Source organism: Sander vitreus, chromosome 21, assembly GCF_031162955.1.
Source record: "Sander vitreus isolate 19-12246 chromosome 21, sanVit1, whole genome shotgun sequence".
NCBI classification, from domain to species: Eukaryota; Metazoa; Chordata; class Actinopteri; order Perciformes; family Percidae; genus Sander; species Sander vitreus.
The window spans coordinates 13,409,443-13,430,681 of record NC_135875.1 but is presented as its reverse complement, the minus strand read 5'-3'; the positions used below and the strand labels follow the sequence as shown (position 1 = coordinate 13,430,681).

Here is a 21,239-nt window from a genome sequence, read left to right as displayed (position 1 = left end):
TTTTTTTTCCCAATAGCAATTTACATTGCTTACACACTTTTTGCAGAATTTGGCTCATTAACGTCAAAACTCTACACACAAGCCAATCAGACATAGCACTTGGAGATTAACAACTCACATCTATGCCAAAATGAAACATGGTTTACCTGAGGCCTATTTGTAGTGCTAAGGCTCAGACCGAATGGTGTTCTGTTTTCTGTGCAAGTGTTTTCAGGTCTGTATGTAAGTTCCTACAATTACCAGATGAGTTTTGCATTCTGAACAGAGTGTTTTCCCAATGACAACAGGAGATTTCGTTTTTGAACAAAGTGTCTAATGTAAGAAAACGTGTGTAGTGTTTCGCAATAAGTGTGTTAAAGAATTGCAAACAAAGTGAAAAGTTGACAATGTGTTAAAGCTATGGTTACACTGTGTTTAAGGTATGCTACAAGAAGTTTAGGTTTTGAGGCTTTAGTCTAAGCATTTGTTTTTAGTGTGTAAGCAATGGGCAAAAACTGTAAAGCAATGGTTACACTGTGTTTAAGGAATGCTACAAGAAGTTTAGATATTGAGGCTTTGTTCTAAGCATTCGTTGTTAGTGTGTAAGCAATGGGCAAAAACTGTAATCTCCAAGTGCTATGTCTGATTGGCTTGTGTGTAGAGTTCTGACGTAATGAGCCAAATTCTGCAAAAAGTGTGTAAGCAATAGGCAAAAACTGTATTACCTCAGGTTTACTTTCATCGCAGTACCACTAGGGGGAACCAAATAGCCGCCAATCACCACAAATGTCAGAATAACAAATTTTATAGTAGGCAGTGTTCTCCGCAACAAAGATATAATTCGACAAGGGGAAACACATTTAAAAGTAATGTAAAATAAAATAAAATGAAAGACTAAAGCGGCTTCATACAAGGATGTGAAAATGTGAAAAAAGTACGATCATTTTAGTGATTTCACTCTTACATTGTTTCGCTCGGATGCTTTTACCTTGGGTACAGGCCAAATAAAACAAAACCATTTCCCTCTCTCTCCCCTCACATCAGCCCCCACCCACCGTGAACGAGGAATTTCTCATACGTGCTGCAATTCGTCTACAATCTTTAATTTGCAGTCACTCCTAACAGAACTGTTCCCTCACTGTAACCTGCTGTTCATATTCAGAGGTCTATTGAAACAGCATCTCGGTAGACCAAGGACAGAGCCTTTGAATCGAGCTGTTTGAATGCAGCTTTTGTTTTAAATGTAATGTTGAAGGTGTGCTATTCCTTCCATGGATGAGACCTGAACAAAAAGTTGTCACTTGCAGCAGACTCCTTTGCGTAAAGGGCCGAGTCTGAATCATGTATTGCGCAGAATCTCTGATCACTTAGGATTAATTTACAGGACAGAGGCGCATCTCCACCTCACAGGATGCAGGTCGCGCGCTGAATGTTATTGCATGGTTCTGGGCAGGGGGGTTCCAAACTTGCGCAAAGAGCCTCGTTCTGAACAAGTAGGCTATTAGTACTTTTCACAAGTAGGTAGGCTATTTGATACAATGTCAGCCTTACGGCGGAAATTTGGCGAGGACTACCAGGTGGTAAACACCAACCGGGACACGACTTTTTCCGCACCGGCGAAGAGAAAGAGGCAGCGGTTTGTGGAGAAGAACGGTCGCTGCAATGTCCAGCACGGTAACCTTGGCGGAGAGACCAGCCGATACATCTCCGATCTCTTCACCACGCTGGTGGATCTCAAGTGGCGCTGGAACCTTCTCATCTTCATCCTCACCTACACAGTTGCATGGCTGGTCATGGCTTCAATGTGGTGGGTGATCGCCTACATCCGCGGCGACCTGAGCCACGGTGGCCACGACTCGTCCTACACCCCGTGCGTCGCCAACGTGTACAACTTTCCCTCCGCGTTCCTGTTTTTCATCGAGACGGAGGCGACCATCGGCTACGGCTACCGCTACATCACTGAGAAGTGCCCGGAGGGTATCATCCTCTTCCTCTTCCAGTCTCTGATGGGGTCCATCGTTGACGCCTTTCTCATCGGATGCATGTTCATCAAGATGTCGCAGCCGAAGAAGCGCGCCGAGACGCTGATGTTCAGCCAGGATGCGGTCATTTCGCAGCGAGACGGGAAGTTGTGTCTCATGTTCCGAGTGGGGAACCTGCGGAACAGTCATATGGTGTCAGCGCAGATTAGGTGCAAACTCATTAAGGTAGGTTACAGGTTATAGTCAAGGTGCGCTATAGCCTATATCCAAAATCAGTACACAAGTAGGCACACTTTGGCGCAGTGAGCATTTGCCTATTGAAAGGCCATTATCAAAGCTGAGACTAATTGACAGTCACTTAATCTGTTTTTAAATTGCTCATTGTGTTATAAGGGTGCTTTTCAAGTCATGCGTTTTATTTCTATTCATCTCCAGAATTGATTGCATTCCCTGAGGGTCTGCAGAAGCTATGGTTTTAATATGAGGCTCCAAGATGTAATTTAGTGAGTTACCATTTACCCCCTGCAACTACTTCAGTAGAGTCTTCCTAAACACAGTGTGTTTCTGCTGAGTGTGTTGCCTGGTACAGTCAGGGTGACAATGGGTTTAGTAAGTTCAGCCTCTGCTTCAAAGTCCACAGATGAGCTGAATGGTACGGTGGCCGACAGGGGCAAACGCCCTGCAGCTTAAGAAAACACACGCAAATAGACAAAACACAAGCAAATTAAGAAAACATCTTCATTAATTTGACAACACATGCGCAGCATTCAGCAAACGCACTGCAAATACCACAACACAACCAAATACATAAACGCGCTGCAAAAAGAAAAGCACACAAACCCGAAAAACAAATGCAACAAAAAAACGCTGCATCCAGATTACACAACAGAAGTTCTCCAGGCTTCTAGAGGGAGCAGCTAGTGGAACAGCTTGATTTTCAAGAGAGAGAGAGCCGGCGGGCACGTTCAATCTCAGAACGGTGTGCACTGTTGTGAAACGGTGTGCAACTGCTTTGAGATCATAGACTGTAAATATTAAGTCTATGTTTGAGATATGTTTTCTCTCGTTTGGCTCAGGTCACAGGTGATACTCAATCAGCAGAGACGTCTGTAAACTCGTGGTAATAAAACATTTAAAACTGCATCAGCGTTTAACGTTGACGTAAGTTATTGTATTCATTAGCATGATTGCCGTACTGTTTAATTCACAAACATCCAAAACACCAAAATACGAAGACATAGGGACCAGACGCAAGCTTTTATTTTGAAAAGTCAAAGCTCGGGGATGGCACCAGCCGGGAGGGCATGAGACGGGAGCATAGACTGTGTATGTATATATATATATATATATATTAATTTAATATACAGTCTATGGACGGAAGGCATGAGACGGGAGTTCTCCAGGCTGCAGCCATACCCCTCTCTCCGCGTGGGGTTGAAAATCAAGCTGTTCCACTTAGCTGTCTCCGTTTATGTATTTGGTTGTGTTGTGTGTATTTGCAGCGCGTTTGCTGAATGCTGCACATGTGTTGTCAAATTAATGAAGATGTTTTCTTAAATTGCTTGTGTTTTGTCTATTTGCATGTGTTTTCTTAAGTTGCAGGGCGTTGGCCCCTTTCGGCCACCGTAGAATGGGCCCCCGGGGGACAGTAGGTGGAAAAGCACGCTTGTTGACTAAAAGATCAATTTGACCAATTCCTCTACTGAGTGGGCCACTGTGTGGTAAATCATTTTCTTGAGGTCAGTATTGCCTAAAGACAAAATGCCACTAATCTGAAGCACTGAGAGTTGACAGTGATATACTGTACCTCTGTATCAAGTGTAAGCTGGTTTCAGAGCTGAAGGAATATGTGAGGATGAAAGCCGCTGAGGCAGCTGCTGGCTATGATAAAAAGAAGAGGAAAACATTTTGTGTTAACTTCACAAGTAAAAGAGGCTGACTCTGCAGTGTCAATTATTGCATTTTCTAAATCAAAATTCTCTGCAAAATCTATGGCGATTCCACCGATAGCTGGACAGCACTATTTTCTGCCATGTCAAAATTCCTGTCCATGCACCACAATCCATCACACATAATTTGACAGTTGTGCGTTATTGCTGTATTTTCTCACTGTAGCAGAAATGTCTTTTCTCCAGTCCAAACATGAGCCGATATCTAAAGGACAGCAGTGCTTTGTTTTGGCAGGGAGTTAGTCGTGGGTGGAGTAGCATGATGATCTCAAGTGACAGTTTACTTTCTGAACCTCGAGGGAGAGTCACCAGAAAGTTCCCAGTATGTTAGTATTAATGTGGTCCTACTTAATGTTTTGTGTTGCGCTCATATTAGATCCAGGCATATGATATCATTTAAAACAATGTTTTTCTGTTCAGCCATTTTTCATTTGATAACAGTTAAAGTATCCATTAGAGAAATAAAAGTCACTCAGTTTAACACATCAAAAAACATGACTCAATAACTTATTATCTTTAATGATAATACATTTGATTTATATAGCGCTTTACATGGTACTCAAAGACACTTTACAGTAAAACCAACCTAATGTTCCAGCTTTCTCTATAATGAGTTTTATTTAATGTCATTGCCATTGACTCATTATTTAACAGCATAGAAAGGCAAAGAAAATGCTATATCAACAACCTTACAGAGGCCAATAGTTACATTCAGAGAGTTTCATATTCTGTAATAGTCGTCTATGACGCTTCAATTGGTTCTTTCAAACAGAATGAAAGCAGTTAGATATTCACGCATGGGGCATGCTGTCATGTTTGACTTTGGTCAGAACCATCTGTGTACCAATATTACAGATATGGTCTAGTAGAATGACCTCTCTTATACCACATGGAGCCCCTACAGATTTATTATTAAAGAAGAATTTTTGGGATAATTTAGTTTATAGTCTTTATCTGATACCTTAAGGCCCAGTAGAAAAGTGGAAAACTTGAATCGTGAGCAGGTCTGATTCACAACATGAAAAGCAAAACAAGCTGCTGCAGTACTGTTGCAGAGTAGATACATTACCAGTACTTTGGCTACACTGCAACATACTCAATCTTGCCTTTACCTCTAAGGTTCTTTTTTTATTTTTATTTTTAAGTAAACGAACCTGCCTGAGCATAATATAGTTACTGCAACAGGGAATGTTTGTTGTTTAAAGTGTTCCTGACCCATCTGTTTCAGATTTTTTAGTTCAGACATTGGCTTTCTTTCAAAGATCAGTTGATTATATTTATGTGATGATCCTGATCTGGGATTTCTGCCAGTAAATGATGATCTTTTATAAAATCATCTTTTAAGCCACAGCTATTTGTGTGTTGGTGGAAGGTCAGACATCCAGGTCTTTGCTAATGATCTGCTAAAAAGTATCGCTCTCCTGTGACATCAATCATGACCCGAGGACAAGTGGTAAACAATCAAAACTTTCTGTGCTCACTTTTATACAGTGCCATTTCATGTTTCATGGATTTTCTTGGACAGTGAGACAATATTATAAATATAAAATACCTTATTTTAGGGTAAAACCTATATTTTCTTTAGATTCTATATTAAATGTGTTGTTACAGTGGCCAGTGTGCAGGATACCACTGTGGCATTGCTGCTGAATAGATTCAGTATTTTTATGTCTTTTAAAGTGCATGTTAACAAATACAGTGATGTGTTTATGAGCCCCTAAAGCTATGGCATTGGGATGTCAGACTGTACAGTGGGGTAGTGTAGAGTAAATTGATTCTACATCACCCCATAGTACTATACCTGCACTGTGGGAACAATTCCAGGGCTTCAGGTAATGCACAACTCAAGGTCACTGCCAGATGGCTTGTCCACGAAGCTGACTGAAGATATGAGACATGCTGCAGTAAATCCTAATGACAAAGCTGTGTAAACGCACTGTGACATGGCAACTGCAATCAATTCTCAGGGATAGGCATGAGTTGTAACTTCTTATGGGACCTGGATGAAGTTGGTCACATTCTTGATGAGCACTCATGTTATTTACAATGCAACGTAATTATTATGCAGGAGTGCCTCTATAACTTGTTAAGGTTTGTTAAAAAAGCAAACCTGTCAGGGAAATTGTCTAAAATATAGGCTGTGTATGTAATAAGCATATTTTGGTGCAGTATTTGAACTCTTTTCAACTTTATTTTGTACACACTTTTTCACAATGATTCAGGAAGCGGTGATATAAGACGTGGCTTTTTCCCCAGGCTGTGTTTAAGCAATAGCTCACGACAGGTGATGGTATGTTGTGATTTTATCACAGCTAAGGGCCATTATTGGACCTAACGCGTTTTATAAGTAAGTATATATATATATATATATATATAAGCCCCAGCATCAAATATACATATATATATATATATGTATATTTGATGCTGGGGCTTATTGCCTCCATGAATTTCACTGAGGACCGAAGCGTCGTAAAAATAGAGTTGTGAAATGGGAGTCGCCGGTCCTGGGAGTGTTTTTCCCAGTTCTTTCTTTTCAGAACTTTCTAGTAATTGATACTTGCTTTTTTTGTAAAATAAATAAATATGACAGGCACTTATTGAACAGTAATGTAGATATACCCAGAGTATAATTCCATTAGATATTTCTGACCTAGATAACAAATTGAACTAGAAGGGCACTCAGAGAGCGCAGACCTCTGCCAAGACATGCCCTATTTCACAATGTTAATGCAGTGTGAATTTTCCAAGTGGGGAACTCATTTTTCCGATAATTCGGACACCACATAAATGCAGCACAAATGCCCTATCTCGCAATGTTAATGAAAGTGAAAAATATTTTGTGTATCCGCCTCGTGATTCGAATCCTCACCAAAATGTAATGGGTTCTTCCTTGACCCATGCTACACCCTTATACCAAGTTTCATGAAAATCCGGCCAGTAGTTTTTCTGTAATCCTGCTGATAGACAAACAAACCAATAAACGGACAAACTGAACTGAAAACATATCCTCCTTGGTGGAGGTAATTATTAGCGGAAACATTATTCCTTAGATGGACTGTGCATTTCTCTACATCCATAATGCATATCAACTTAAAAAAAGAACTGTCCTTGAATTTCAATTAATATTAATGCAGCTTTCATTAATAAGTCAATAGAATGCAGTGGTGCACTGACGCCTGAAGAATAAAAAGAATATGATTTTAATGTAAAGAAACATGTTTGCACGTGGTTTGCCAACAGTGTATGGAAGAAACACACTCATCTTAATAGGAAAGTGCTCGGACAAAAAACAAAAAGACAGAGCGAGAGAGTGACAGCGGGGTGGTGCTCCTCAATGTGAACAGACGCTTGTCTTAGTAGGTTAGCCCACTCCACAGCAGGAGATAAGTGATACGGGCTAGTTGTAGCAGAAAGACAGGCAGGCAGACATGTCAGCATGACTCGCCACATCTGCCACTGTCCAACTCTGAAGGATGAGCAAAAAGAGGAGAAAGAGAGAAGAATACGCAAAGAGAAAGACAGTTGAATTAGCTTTAATGGTGCTGTCGAGAGATTGGGAAGTGGCAGCTCAAATGTGACGTCTATGGGAGCATTACGTTTGATGTCCAGCTCAAAGGTTCCAACTGGACACACAATGGACACAAATACACAGTTGCATTAAAGACACACAAGGACAAACATGTACATGCATGATTCTTTCTAACGTTCACTGTCACTGTTGGTGTGTCTTTGCATCGCTCGCTCACACGCACGCAAGCACGCACGCACGCACGCACGCACACACACACACACACACACACACACACACACACACACACACACACACACGCACACACACTCAGTCACTGAGAAGGAAGTGAGTCACCAGGGATAGGGCCTGCTTTCATTCAACCTGAAACTCAGGTGGCTCGGTAAATTAAGTACTCCCTCTATGGCAGGTCCTCTTCCAAAGGCCATTAATTTCCCCCTTGTGGCAGTGACTGTTTAGCGGCAGTAAGAGAACACACAAAGCTTTCACCTTGTTAAAACCATTCAGTGTCAAGCAGGTTTCCCTTGGCAGATTTTAATTTTGTTGCAAAATCGAGCACTGAACAGTATGTAAAAAATAGCAGCTTCACTTTCATGGCTAGAATTGGCTTAAATATGACTTCACAGGAAATTGTTTTCCAATCTTAATGACTTGTATGAGCGTTGCTGACAAATGGGACACCTGCCTACACTATCTCACTGACAATTTACATTTTTAAATGATTGGGTGAAAAAAAGAAATTAATATAATATATAATGTATATATATAAATAATCATGACTTTTTTAAACAATTACATGTACTCTTCCCACATAGGAGACAGAAGAAGCTTTTAGAGAAGCAGAGATCAATAGCAATATGGAAAAATCAACAGAAAAAGTACTACACTTGAATTTAAATGTTATTTTAGCCTGGTTTTTATATTTATGTCTAAGAGATGCTGGAGGAGGATGAGGGCATGAAGCTGGTTAATAACTGCACACAAAGTACAATTATATGGGCTAGCTGTTCCCCATTTCGTCTTTATGCTAAACTAAGCGCCTTCTGGCTGTAGCTTCATTTTCATCCTACAAATATAAGAGTGGTATCAATCAAAATATATTTCCCAACTTGTCTGTATTGTAAGCGTGCAAAAAAACATGTGTTGACATTTACACTGCATCTTTTACACCTTTTACTGTAGGAAATGCCAACATGAAATTATAATACCTTGTTAATTACAAGAATATACCTGGTAGACTGGTGGTGTGGCTTTTTACATCTTACTTTATGTATCTTACCAGGTCCACATTTTTTAACATTGTTCTGTTTTCTAAAACATCGGCCTTTCTTGCTTTCAGAGTTTTTTCTGATTTAATTTCAGTAGACATGGGACATAGGCTCCCTGTCTGCATATTCCAGGAGCGCCGATCACTGATACAGCATGATGGGTGACACTTTCCCTCACCATGCCAGGGATCTGTGGGCACAGACGTCTTCCTGTGAAATGTCACACCCTTCTGTCCTCAATATCACTGTGAATACAAATGACAGTTTGTCTGCCATCTGTGGACCAAGTGGCTCCTCACACAAAGGCCCAGGGAGGCTACTCTGCATACAAGTTAACATGAGGCGAAAGGGAGAACTATTTGAATTGAACCATAACAGAATATTACATAGTTTAGGTTATACATATTGCATTTGTATTCACTTATATTGGTACTAAAATTAAAAGGGGTTGGACTTTGATTCTCCCTCACTCTGGTTGAAACAAACATCATTTCCTTTGTAAATCATTCACTCCTGTCGTAACAACTGGAGTAAGAGGCTTGCTATTCATAGGAAAAGAGGGGTTATAAGCTCATAGAGAAGTTTGAGCCTTGTCCCTAACTCCATGTATTAATTTAACAGTTAAAAGAGTTGATTAAGCTTAGTTTCCCGAGAGCAAGCACTATGTTCTCCATAATCTAATAATACTAGTCTAAGAAGCCAGGCTACCACAGTGTTAAAGTACTCTAATGTGCTGGCAATGAGAGAAATAAAGATTAGTGTCTCAAACTATAAATGTAACCAATGTTGTCTGAAAGAGATGTGGGAGACCTCTGTTTTTTTATACCTAGCATGTCTTCCAGTAAGTGCACAAGTGCACAGAGAACAACATCAAGGTCTAAGAACACATTTCTAGTGATGTTGCCTCTGGGTGTATTGTTCTGCCATCTATCATGCCCAAACAATATGTCAACATGTTCATTTCTTTGTATTGTTTTATCAACATGCATCCACGTCTCTGCCAAAAGTGTCAAGATTTTTTTGTTGACTCATCCAACTCTCAAGACAAATAAATACACCTACTGTCAGAGGTGTGCTTTTAGGTGCTATCATTTTGCAGCAACAGCAAAATAAAGTCTGAGGCTCAGGGCAAAAATATGCCCCTCTTTATCCCTTCCCTCCACTTATTGGGGACTATGACACATATATGATCACTTCTAGTTAGCAGGCTTTGTCCCACTGGCTTTTTTGCTCTAAAATGAACTCCCTCCACACTTTAACTCCCACCTCAACATCCTATTAAATATGGAACTATGTCTGACCATGGAGAAAAATTGCCTTCTCAAAGCTATTTCATGGGACCCTTAACACAGCTTCAGTTACATTCCCATCGGGGTTACACCTGCAACAAATACATGCACACATACATATACATTTAGAGAGGTGTTTTTTCCAAGTTATACAGTATCTATTTCAGTGCTATAAAGAATGTGGTGTTTAAATTCAACATTATTATTTAGTGGTGGTTCAATTTCACAATTAGGTATTCAGTTGCATATAGGTTTATTATTGTTATTACTTGCTTTCATAACTGTATGCTCTGAACCTGTTGTGGAGGACAAATATGAAGAATTATCCTCAATAATTAAATGAAAATGTTATATGTCCTGATCATTTATGTTTCCAGTCTCGGCAGACCCCAGAGGGCGAGTTCCTGCCCCTGGATCAGTGTGAGCTGGACGTGGGTTTTGGGACGGGGGCGGACCAGCTCTTCTTGGTGTCGCCTCTAACCATCTGCCACGAAATCAACACCAAGAGCCCGTTCTTTGATCTGTCGCAGCGCTCACTCATGAACGAGCAGTTTGAGATTGTTGTCATCCTAGAGGGCATCGTGGAAACCACTGGTTAGAGCGAATGATCATTTTTGAATATATACAGTATATATATATATATATATATATAAATATATTTTCCTCATATCTTCCTAGCAAGTAGCATTACTCAGTAATATAAAATAAAATATTTAATGGAATGTTTAATTTCATGGTCCTTTAATTATTCAATAGCACAAGCTCTTCTCCGTCTGTCTTTTTTTTCCCCTTCATATCTCTCTCTGTTTTTTCCCTAAAGCAATTCTCCACTTTTCATTTCTGTTCCCTGCCTGTCTGTCCAATTTTAATATCCCACAATTTCCTTCGTGATGTCACAGTGTTGCCTTTTTCTTGTCTGTATTTGAAATATTTCTCTATACTTCTGTCTCTTTCTCCATTGTAGGTATGACATGCCAGGCGAGGACATCTTACACCGAAGATGAAGTCTTGTGGGGCCATCGTTTCCTCCCCGTCATGTCACTGGAGGAGGGCTTCTTCAGAGTCGACTACTCCCAGTTCCACAACACCTTTGAGGTCAATACGCCTCCATACAGCGTCAAAGAGCAGGAAGAGAAGTCCCCATTAAAGTCGCCCAACTCTCTTTCTGTTGCACCCACCCCCTTATCCCCTCAGCTGGGTAACGATGGCCGAGGAGGCCGCAGGGAAAGGATCATGTCAGCTGACTATGCAGACCACGTAGAGGACCAATCCTACAGGTTGCCCAGCAAACTTCAGCGCATGAGCTCCACCAAGGAGGAGCAACTTTGGAGGGGACTGAAGACAGGGTCAGCCTTGCCTGGGGGGAAGGCCTCCAGCACAGGAGACCTTCCGCTTAGTATTCAGAGGCTGAGGTCCAGCTCCATCCCGGTTGTGAGGCAAGGACAGCTGGATGAGCAAGTCCAGCTGCTGTCCTTGGATGGAGAACCTGAGGAGGATGAGCTGGAGAAACACAGACTACCAGCAGCCATAAGCACCATCACTGCTCCAACCCTAACCCCAGTTCAGATCCCCTTGGTAGGAGGTCGGCCAGAGGACAACCTGCCCGCCAAACTGCGCAAAATGAATGCTGACCGCTGACTTCTGCAGACTATACCTAAGACTTTTTCAAAAATAAAATTGGACTTGATGGGCATTGCATATAACGTAAAAAAAAAGACTATTGTGATATAAGTTTTATTTTTTTCTGCAGTTTTTAGCCAGTATTTTACATTTACTGATGGGCTCTCTACTTAGTTGTCCATTGCCACAAATAGAAGGACAACGCCAATAAGCCATCCATCCGCTCGTACTGTGAGTTATTTTTGATAGATCACCATCTGTGCCCCCCACTGACTTTGAACACTTCTGTCCTTTTGCTTTTTTCTTTAAAGTTACAAAGTTACATCAAATACTTTATTATCTCAAACAACTACACTTTCTTTACCTAATCAAGCACCAAAATGTCATAAATAAGCCTGACCTGAATTGATCATTCGCTAAACCCCTCCCCCGAACAGCGATTGTGCAATCATAGCTTAACAACTGTAACTAGGCACAGTAGGTCTGTCAAGCTTTGGATTTCTCCACATACCTCCAGCAGTGTACATGGGGCTTTAGTAAGACTAAAAACTCACTGAAAGCAGCATGAAGCAAAGTTTGCCCCCATTCATTTTCTACGGGGCATGAGTGAATCGACTTGCAAGGTATTGTTGACCTCCTGGCGATGTGGGACTGACCTGCGATGTGAAAAAAGGGAAGGGTCGAAAGTTGAACATCATTTAACTTTATGCAAATGAGGGCAAACTTCACTTTGTCCGCTTCTAGTGGGTCTCCTCCATAAGAGTGATACATCTGCATTTCCAAAGTTTTGGATCTTTTAACCTTTCCAAGCCAAAAACACAAGAACAAAAGTGTGAGGAATGCATGGAACTGTGAGTTTATATGCTCTAAAGTAAGCTGCAAACATTATCAGGCGAACAAGCTTACTATCTACAGTACTACAATCGTTACTTCCATGGCCAAGGATCACTATAAGTAATTGACTACCTACAGTAGTTTGTGGGGTTACATGTCATATTAAAAAAAGCACCTTCCACAACTATAGCACATCCACTGTGTAGTATTTCCACACTGTATGGAAGCCGATCCTGGAAGCTATCGGAGCGTAGGCTACAAAAGCAGCTCCGTCCTACTCAGCCGGTGAGGATACTGACCTTTTACATGGACCTATTAGCTTTAGTCTCAGTGTTTTAGTACAATATCATGTTTGTAGCCATCAAGTGCATGTAAGACCCATTTTACGTCCTTTTAAAAAGAGGCAGCTGCAAATATTTTTAAAAACTCAGCCGGAGACAGAGTTTTGAGCCAACTCGTATAGCTAACATGAGCTTTATAGCTAGCTAACAAACAGCTCTAGTGGCAACTCCTGGTTCTTAAAAATTAAGACAAAGTGAATGTGCCACAAACTGCAGTTCCTTGAATGGCCATTTGAGGCAGGCCGCAAAAGGCTGCTTTAGCCACCTCAGCGCCACCTTTCCCTTTTCTTTTTTGGCTTTCCATCATCAGACTCACACACTGTCTGTTAACATAGACTTCCAAACGTGACAAAGAAAAAAGAGGTATTCAATGGTTTGACGTCATAGGCTGCCATTTGGGGAGGGGCCGCTCACTGATCCCCCTGTATTTTTGAAAATGTTGTGACCGTTAGTGCTTTCTGATTAGCCTGTGTTTGTATTAAAATAAGAGGCTGTTGTGGCCCGCCGTAAGGGTTGAGCAGAGGCTGCACAGTTTGACCAGCGGGCAGCGCACACCAGGCCGCGCGGCTGGGATTCGCGGCCGGGCAGCGGTGTTGCTTGCAATGTATAACTATTATCAGACCGGCCCTCGCGGCCTCGAAACACTACCGGCCCACCGGGAAAAGTCCCGACTCTCCCGATTGCCACTCTGCCTCTGGACGAGACCAAGGGGGTAAGCTTCTCCTCGGACCGCATAGCTCCTATGGCGCCATTTCAATGCTACCAAGCCATCACCTCCCGTTAGCATTCCATTGACTGCCATTCACTTGGGCGCCACTTTGACAGCGAATAACTTTACATCTGAAGCGTTTAAAGACTCTATTTGTCCATTGTTTATTTCTAAAGAAACACCACAATGTATAAAAGGCTCCATTACGTTGTACCTCATGATATGGCTCCGTAGCAGGCGTTTTTGTAAAAATAGGCTAACGATTGTGTCATAACCACGCAACTTACTGTCGCACAGTAGAGAATTTACCAGTTTCGTCTCACATTAGCTGTTTAAGTGTAATTACTAATGTTAACTAGCATTTTAGTTAGCAAAAATTAGCCTGTGCCTATGTTATCTCCTTACATATACCTAGGCTCTCCGTCTCTGCAAGATTCGGAATGATTGAGATTTCTCTTGGCTACCAGAAGACTTACAACTTTCAGACAGGTTGCTCACATCACATTTACGTCTTCGAGCTCAGTTGGAGGCTGCGCAGTAACGCTAGCCATCACTGGAAAAGTGCTTCTAATGGCCTTCACTGGTCTCCGTCCAGAGCAACAGGATCTGTTGGTCCATTATATATATGTCAATGGCCGAGACCGATGTCAGGCACTGCCAAGAAGGCGACGGCCAGAGCCACCGGGAGTTGCCCACTTTGAGCTTCATTTTGGCTCTTCAGAAACCTATGGGAAATGTCACAGGAACTATGTCCATATTTTATACAGTCTCTGGTACAGCTGGCAAAATCATTGATTGCCTGCTAGAAATGAGAAACCTGCTTTTGTCTACCTCTGTGGAATTAAGCACCTATTGTTTCGAATATATAACTAAGAATTTAGAGTAGTAACTCTGCCACTGTCATTGAAAACTGCAAATGTGCCGTGCGAGAATGAAAGCTTGACAGGAATAGCAACAGTAACTACGGCAGACGGGGCTTAGCCAATGGTCAATCAACCTGAAATGGGTAAAATAGATTCACAAAAACATCAGTCAGGTTGATACACTGTATGTTTTTATCACTTGTACTGAACATTTCTTTATTTGAATGCTCACTTGATTTGTATGTTTACTACTGTACAATTTAAACTATTTTTTACCTGTGTGCAGTGTTTGCATTGGCCTGTTATACGCATGGGTGCAATTTTGGACTCTTTTATCATGAACTGATTAATTAAAATGTAAAAAACTAATATTTGGGAATGCAGGGTTGCTGACATCAGGGGACACGTGTATTATTGCTAATATAAGATACAACTTAATATTGCAACTGCTAAATAATAAATTATTTGAAATGATAAGTGTGTCTGGGAGATAATTATTATTTTTACATACAGAAATGCTCTCCTTTACTGTTCAGCATTTCAACACCCTGTGGTTTCAGTCTGCAAAATACACCAGCAGATCATGTGTCACCTGCTGCGATGGTTAAACCAACATTCATCAAATATTAAAACCTTAAATGTGAGTTGTTTCTATTTTGAAGCAAAGTTTAGGAGGGCAAGAGTTCAGAGTAAAGCAAACGCCAGACAAAATCCTATTGCATTTAAACCCTGGCTGGTAGATTAATGTACTCTACTCCTTCCTCTGCTGAAATCAAAGCCCTAAGCCTTACTCGGGCTGCAGCTTCAGCTAATTATTAAAGTTCTGTAGCTGACAGAAGTCATGCCGATTGTGGCTATCAAGATAGAAGTGCTCCAGCGGAGGTTGATTTTCCAGACATTACACATCTGAGGATATCCAGAGATAATTAGTCCTGCAAAGAATAGCGTAAAACTAATTTGATTATGTAACTCATTGACAGTGCAAAATGACCTCTGTCCAGCTTAAGATAAAATGAACTCAGATACATGATGGGGGGAAGAATAAATCACAGACAATTGTTCACACATACATAATACTGTATAATGATGGATTCAACTGTAAAGGAAAATCTGTTCCTGTGTCAATAAATTGTGCTTTGGGAAATGGATTAGTCTAATTTTCACCTCAGTTGCACTTCCTTGGTGAAATAAAGGTCATTACATATATAGAATAGAATAAACAGTAAGCTTGGACTAATTTCATGTCTGAATCAGGCCATAATAGTTTAATAAAAATGGATGAGATCCAACCAAACCAACGGGTCCTTAACAATAAGATACATTTTGAGATTTTAGAGTTAAATATTAGAGTATCCTTACGTATTTGCTTCTTGAGCACCAAAAGGGAAGTCATATCCCTAAAAACTACATTTGAGCTAACTAAGAACAGAAGGTTGCAATAGAAAGCAGATGACACAGCTCACACAACACTGTGCCACAAACTCATCTGGAAACTTTACATGAACATAAACTCATCATAGATCAGTTTCATAATCAATGCATATAATCTGAGGCAGTTCAATTACAGTAATACTTCCAGCACTGATGAAAAGTAACTAAGTACATTTTCTCCAATTTTGAGGTACTTGTACTTTACTTAAGCACTTCCATTTTATGCTACAAATGTTAAGTTTATGAAATATGATGCATTGTTATAGAACTACCCAAATGTAACAATAACACGCATCAATAATAATGGTCCATTAGTATTAACACTGACAGTTTTACTTTTCATTCTTAAAGTACATTTTAAAGATAATATGTCTGTACTTTAGCTGAAGTATATTTCAAATGCAGGACTTTTACTAGTAAAGAAGTATTTTTAGTGTGGTATTGCTACTTTTACTTAAGTGATCTGAATTCCTGCTCCATCACTGATCTCCAAAATGTGAAAAGTAATGATGACATCATTGTCATATTGTCATATATTATATTATTGGATTATTGATAATGATGGATGTACTGTACTGTATGAAGTCCATCAGATACAGCAGCATCAAAAAAGTGGTCTGGATATTGGTTATATTTTCTGCCCTTCAAAGAGACATTCACAATTTTTAACAGTCCAAAACCATTAATTATAAGTGTGATCTCTGTTTACAATTGCACTTGCTAGGCTCCTTCATGTTTACAAGAGTTTGAGTCATTGCCAGGTATAGTCTAAAGTTACATTTGTATGCCACCATAGAGGCAGATGTGTGTGCAGAGTGTGACTCGGTGGGCTCTGTATGTCTGCATGTTTATCTGTGTGCATAGGGAAACACAGTGAGGCGCTCTCAGAGGGAGCCCAGTGATCACATCACACGTCCACATTGACCAGATGCTCATCCATAGTCAATGAGCAAAGAAACTGTTGCTTCTCTAAAGCACAGCACCATTAGCTTCGTGAGCCAGGGCGATGGTGTGTTTTGAGAGATCATCTTGGATGTGAGGATTCAGTTCTGTTGGATACACCTCTTGACATGGATACAGCCATTTACAGGTAGCGGCAGCTATCAATAAATCTGTATCTATGAGCTCATATCACTTTGAAAGTGTAAAGTGAGTTAACTCTTACTGATTTAAGCAACCGTCAAACTACAAGCTGAAGTGGGAGTTACCCTGGACACTCTCTCTTACTGTAAATGCACACAACTTCTTTTGTTCACACATCAGAAAAATTACAAATATCACAGTGTACAATACTTTAAAACAAATCTTATATGAGAGAATGAGAGAACCGACCAGATTATTTTTTCCTTTTGATCACCATAAAAGATCGAAGCAGGCATAATTTACTTGGTGTGGTGTCAGCTGTGTTGTGCCCACAGGCTCGCCCTGGGCAGCCTAGGTAAATAGTGCTCAGCTCTCCCCTGCAGAATCTCAATTGCTTTTCTTTCTTTATATTCTCTGTGAGTCACCATACATCAATTCAAGTGCTCTTTATTTCTGTGGTTACCTTTCAGAATGAGGAGTGTAAGAATACAGTGAATTTTGATTAACTTTTAACGCATACACTAAATGCAATCTCACATTGTCAACAGTATTATGACTTAAGTTATTTACAAAATAAAATGTTTTCAAAACAATGTTTGAGATGAACCTGAACAATAAAATAATGCTCTAAAAGAAGGATTAATTCATTTCAGCAGTAGTCTCACTTTATTCTAAATCTAGTTCAGAATCTTACCACTTTTACAATACGATTAAAGCGACTTTAATAAGTATTTTATATTAACAATGGATCACATGACCGCGTCTAATGTAAAAGGGGTTGCTCATAGCAACGAACCCACAGACAATAATCACTTGACTCAGCAGTTAACCTCAGCTCTATGGAGCATTTTAGCATCTTTCAGTTTATTGTTTTGGTTTTCGGGCCAGCGACTTTACTGTTTCTGTTCAATCTCACCGCTTTCATTAGCATCGTTAACAGCCGCATGCAGCTGTTTTTAGTGACAAATCTCAAAAAACTCACTGTACACAACCTGGTCAGCAACATGGAGAATTTAGCAGCTAAAAGAGCCAGATATTCCTCGGTGGAGTTGGTGGAGACCAAAAACAGAGCTAAAAGAAGAGTAATTATTGGACTGACTTTCAGCAGGTCGCCAGAAATGCGACTCCAAATGAATGCTAATGTTGCGCCGTATCTGCTGGATGTGTAAATAGGGAACTGTTTGCTAACAAGTTTGCCATATCAGCTTTATAAATTGATAATATGTCAGTGTTGTGTTTACACTTTTTTCTGCTGCCCCTATGTGGACAAAAAAATAAGTTAATGCAGGTTTGAATATTCATGACTAAAAAAGCAACAAGTCAAATCATACTTACGGGTATGTTTTATTTACTAAGAGTTTAACACTCAAACACTTTAACCATTAATGGGCTGTCAAAACAGAAATTAATTATTTGTGTGTATTTATTTCTTCATTTATTTTGTGCTACTAATTGATATATGAACTAATCATTGCAGCATGAGTCGATTATTAGTCAATCATGGATATTTTAAGAAATGCCTTCTCTGCTAATTATTGTACATTTATTGTTTAACTGTAGAAACCGTACGATGAATCCGTCTTAAAAAGGTACTATGCATTCTCTCCCAATCATCTAACCAGCAGGGGAGGGTGTTGTATGCTTATTTCGATGCTTTCCAGGACGACCATGATTGAAATCTGCTCAGAGTGAGAGCTCAACATGTGCCTGCTTTATTACCAGCCCTGTCACTCCATTACAGAGTGACAGAATCATATTACATGCCCTGTCTTGGCACCCTAATAGGGTTTTCCCACCAATACATTTTCAAAAACTGCTGAATTACAATCCTACCACTGTGAATAAAAAACCACTCAGCGCACATTAGCAGATATGCACCTCAGGAGTTGTGGCTGCTGCTTTGAATAAGTGATTGTCTTTACAGGGCTTTTCTTTGCTTTAAATACAAAGAATCCTATCTTTAGTGATTTTAGTGATGAGTTAGTGAAGTGGACAAAATCATGTATGGTCCGAGTCAAACTGCTACATGACTGAAAATGTATGAGCATGTACGTCTCTCTTGTTAGAAGTGTGGTTGTTTAATAAATATTGCATTGATCTTTTAATAAGTGAAAAGCACTGCTCAGGGAAGACATTCCTGCATGAATGCGTGACTTCATCCGTCTACCTCTACACAACAAAGATGACCTGGATATTTCAGGTAAAGTGCGATGCCTGAGAACCATATTATTACAGGGTTCAGTGCTGCAAAGATTAAAGAAAGAGTGATCATTTTTAATAGCTTTTTCAGTTACAAACTTTAAAATATGGTCACAGAAAAGAGATGTCTATGGTCTTCTTTTGATTATTTGTAAAAAGCTGTAAACTCATGTTATTCATCATTCATTTAATAAAATCACCTTCTTTTCTGTCACTCTCCCACACACCAGCTCTGCTTCAAGCCTTGATTCAAGTGAGACCTTGTGGTCATTTATTATCAAAACATACAACAGTGATGTAAAAACTGATACAAACAATCCAGTTTCTTGTGTTCTTTTAAGTTTTATTACGGTTTAGCAATTTAACATGAAATTAGCCAAATCCCCAGGAACATGGTTAACCAAGCGCGGAAAAAATAGAAAGTGGGGTCATTAAATACACACATACTGTCCATCATATGTCATTCAATCTAGCTAAACTATAAAGAAAATCTATGTTTATGGACATCATGCTAGGCTATATGCTAGCGCCATATGCTATGTGCTTAACTTATGTTACTCACCCTCGTAGTCAGGGCTTAAAGTGAAAAAAAATCCTGAGCCTGAGACTTTTTTTGGAACGGGGGAGGGGTGTCTACAGTGTAATGTTTCAAGATGCACTCATTAAAGTTAATTTGACTACCAAAAGAGTTATAGTCCTTCTTACATCTTACATTACACAATAATAAAAGTCATAATTTTTACTTCTGTCATGTTAAATTAAGAGTCAACGTAGATTTACATATTGCAATAATATCATAATCCTACAATGAATCATTGTGAAAACAAAACTTTCTAGATGTTGTGCTGTTACTTTGGCCAGGTCATCATCAAAAAAGTGAATTAGTACATTCATGATTTTGTCCATGTTGACATTAGTTGTTTCATGTACATTTATTAAAAACGTTGCATTGTTTAGCTTTTCATATAGCTAGACGTCTAAACTCTGGGACAAGGCCGTTATGTTTAAATAACTGCCATGCTGATTCCAAACAGACAGCTTTGTCAAGGCAGTTTGGGCTTCAGATAGCTTTTACACAGTGGCCATGGTTAATGACAAATCATGTTCCTCTATGAATGTGCACACACATCGTATTGTTTATATCAGTCGGTCAGTGAAGGCGCAGTCGCAGTGGTAGCTGCGTTGCTGGTAACATACTCGTATGACAGAGTGCACGGACCGAAGCTTTGGGACTAGCATCTAATGACTAGCAAGCACTTTCTTAGCGCTGCTGCCGTACAGTATCTTCCTTGAACATACGCTGCAGAAGCAGGCACCCGGCTCCCTCAAAAATGAGGCACCAAGTGCTAAACGACTTCCCGTCTCCACCCTTTTCCTCTTGTCCTCTATTCATGCCCAGCGTCATTTGTTTTGAACTCCTTTCTTAACTAAAGCTGTATCTACATTCTCCAAGTTTGATCAACTTTAGCCACGTTAACGGTTACCACGGGGACCACACCGCACTCTCGCTTTTCAGCAGCAAGACCCGCCCTACTTTGCATCTGATTGGCTAGAACTCGTTTCATTGGTAGGTGGAAGTTCGATGATTGGTTAAACCCAGCGCATCATAAACAAATTCCATGTGGACTTTTTAATTAATTTATTTTTCTAAAATAGTCATACGCCAGAAATCCGGCACCAGGCCCTAGTACTTTAAGCCCTGCATTAGTTAGAGCTGCATTCCTCTCATATGATTGGTATGTGAAAGCAATTGACTCGGAAATATTATACCGCATGCAAGTTGTTTTTTTATTTCCTCACGGCCGCACGCCGGAGATCCGGCGCTGGAATGGTGGTGCTGGAATACTTTAAGCCCTGCGTAGTTGTGGATGTAACTTGATATGTCCCACTTCAAAGCTTTCTCCTGATGGGTGCAGGTGAAAATGCGTCGACCATTCTGTGCACATTGTTGACATATACTGATAATAAAGCAATGGGCGGTGGGGGTAAAAAAACTTGGTTACAGAGTACCCGCACGCAAGGGATGTTCTAAAGGTAAACGAACGCATCCTCAATGGGGCAGGGATCATTTCATTGGTCAACACCACAGCCGGCATTCTATTGGTTGGGGAATTTTGATAGGGTTGTAACACAAACATCCAAAAATCCAAGAGCGCAGGAGAA

General features: G+C 40.3%; 1 protein-coding gene across 1 annotated transcript; it reads left to right on the top strand.

Moving 5' to 3' along the window:
* Nucleotides 1-1,517: 1,517 nt before the first annotated feature.
* LOC144536220 (G protein-activated inward rectifier potassium channel 1-like) lies at nt 1,518-11,634 on the top strand. The gene is made up of 3 exons (XM_078279243.1): nt 1,518-2,186; nt 10,374-10,590; nt 10,961-11,634. Exons 1-3 carry the CDS (start codon nt 1,518-1,520, stop codon nt 11,632-11,634), a joined length of 1,560 nt encoding a protein of 519 aa, XP_078135369.1.
* The last annotated feature ends 9,605 nt before the right edge of the window (nt 11,635-21,239 follow it).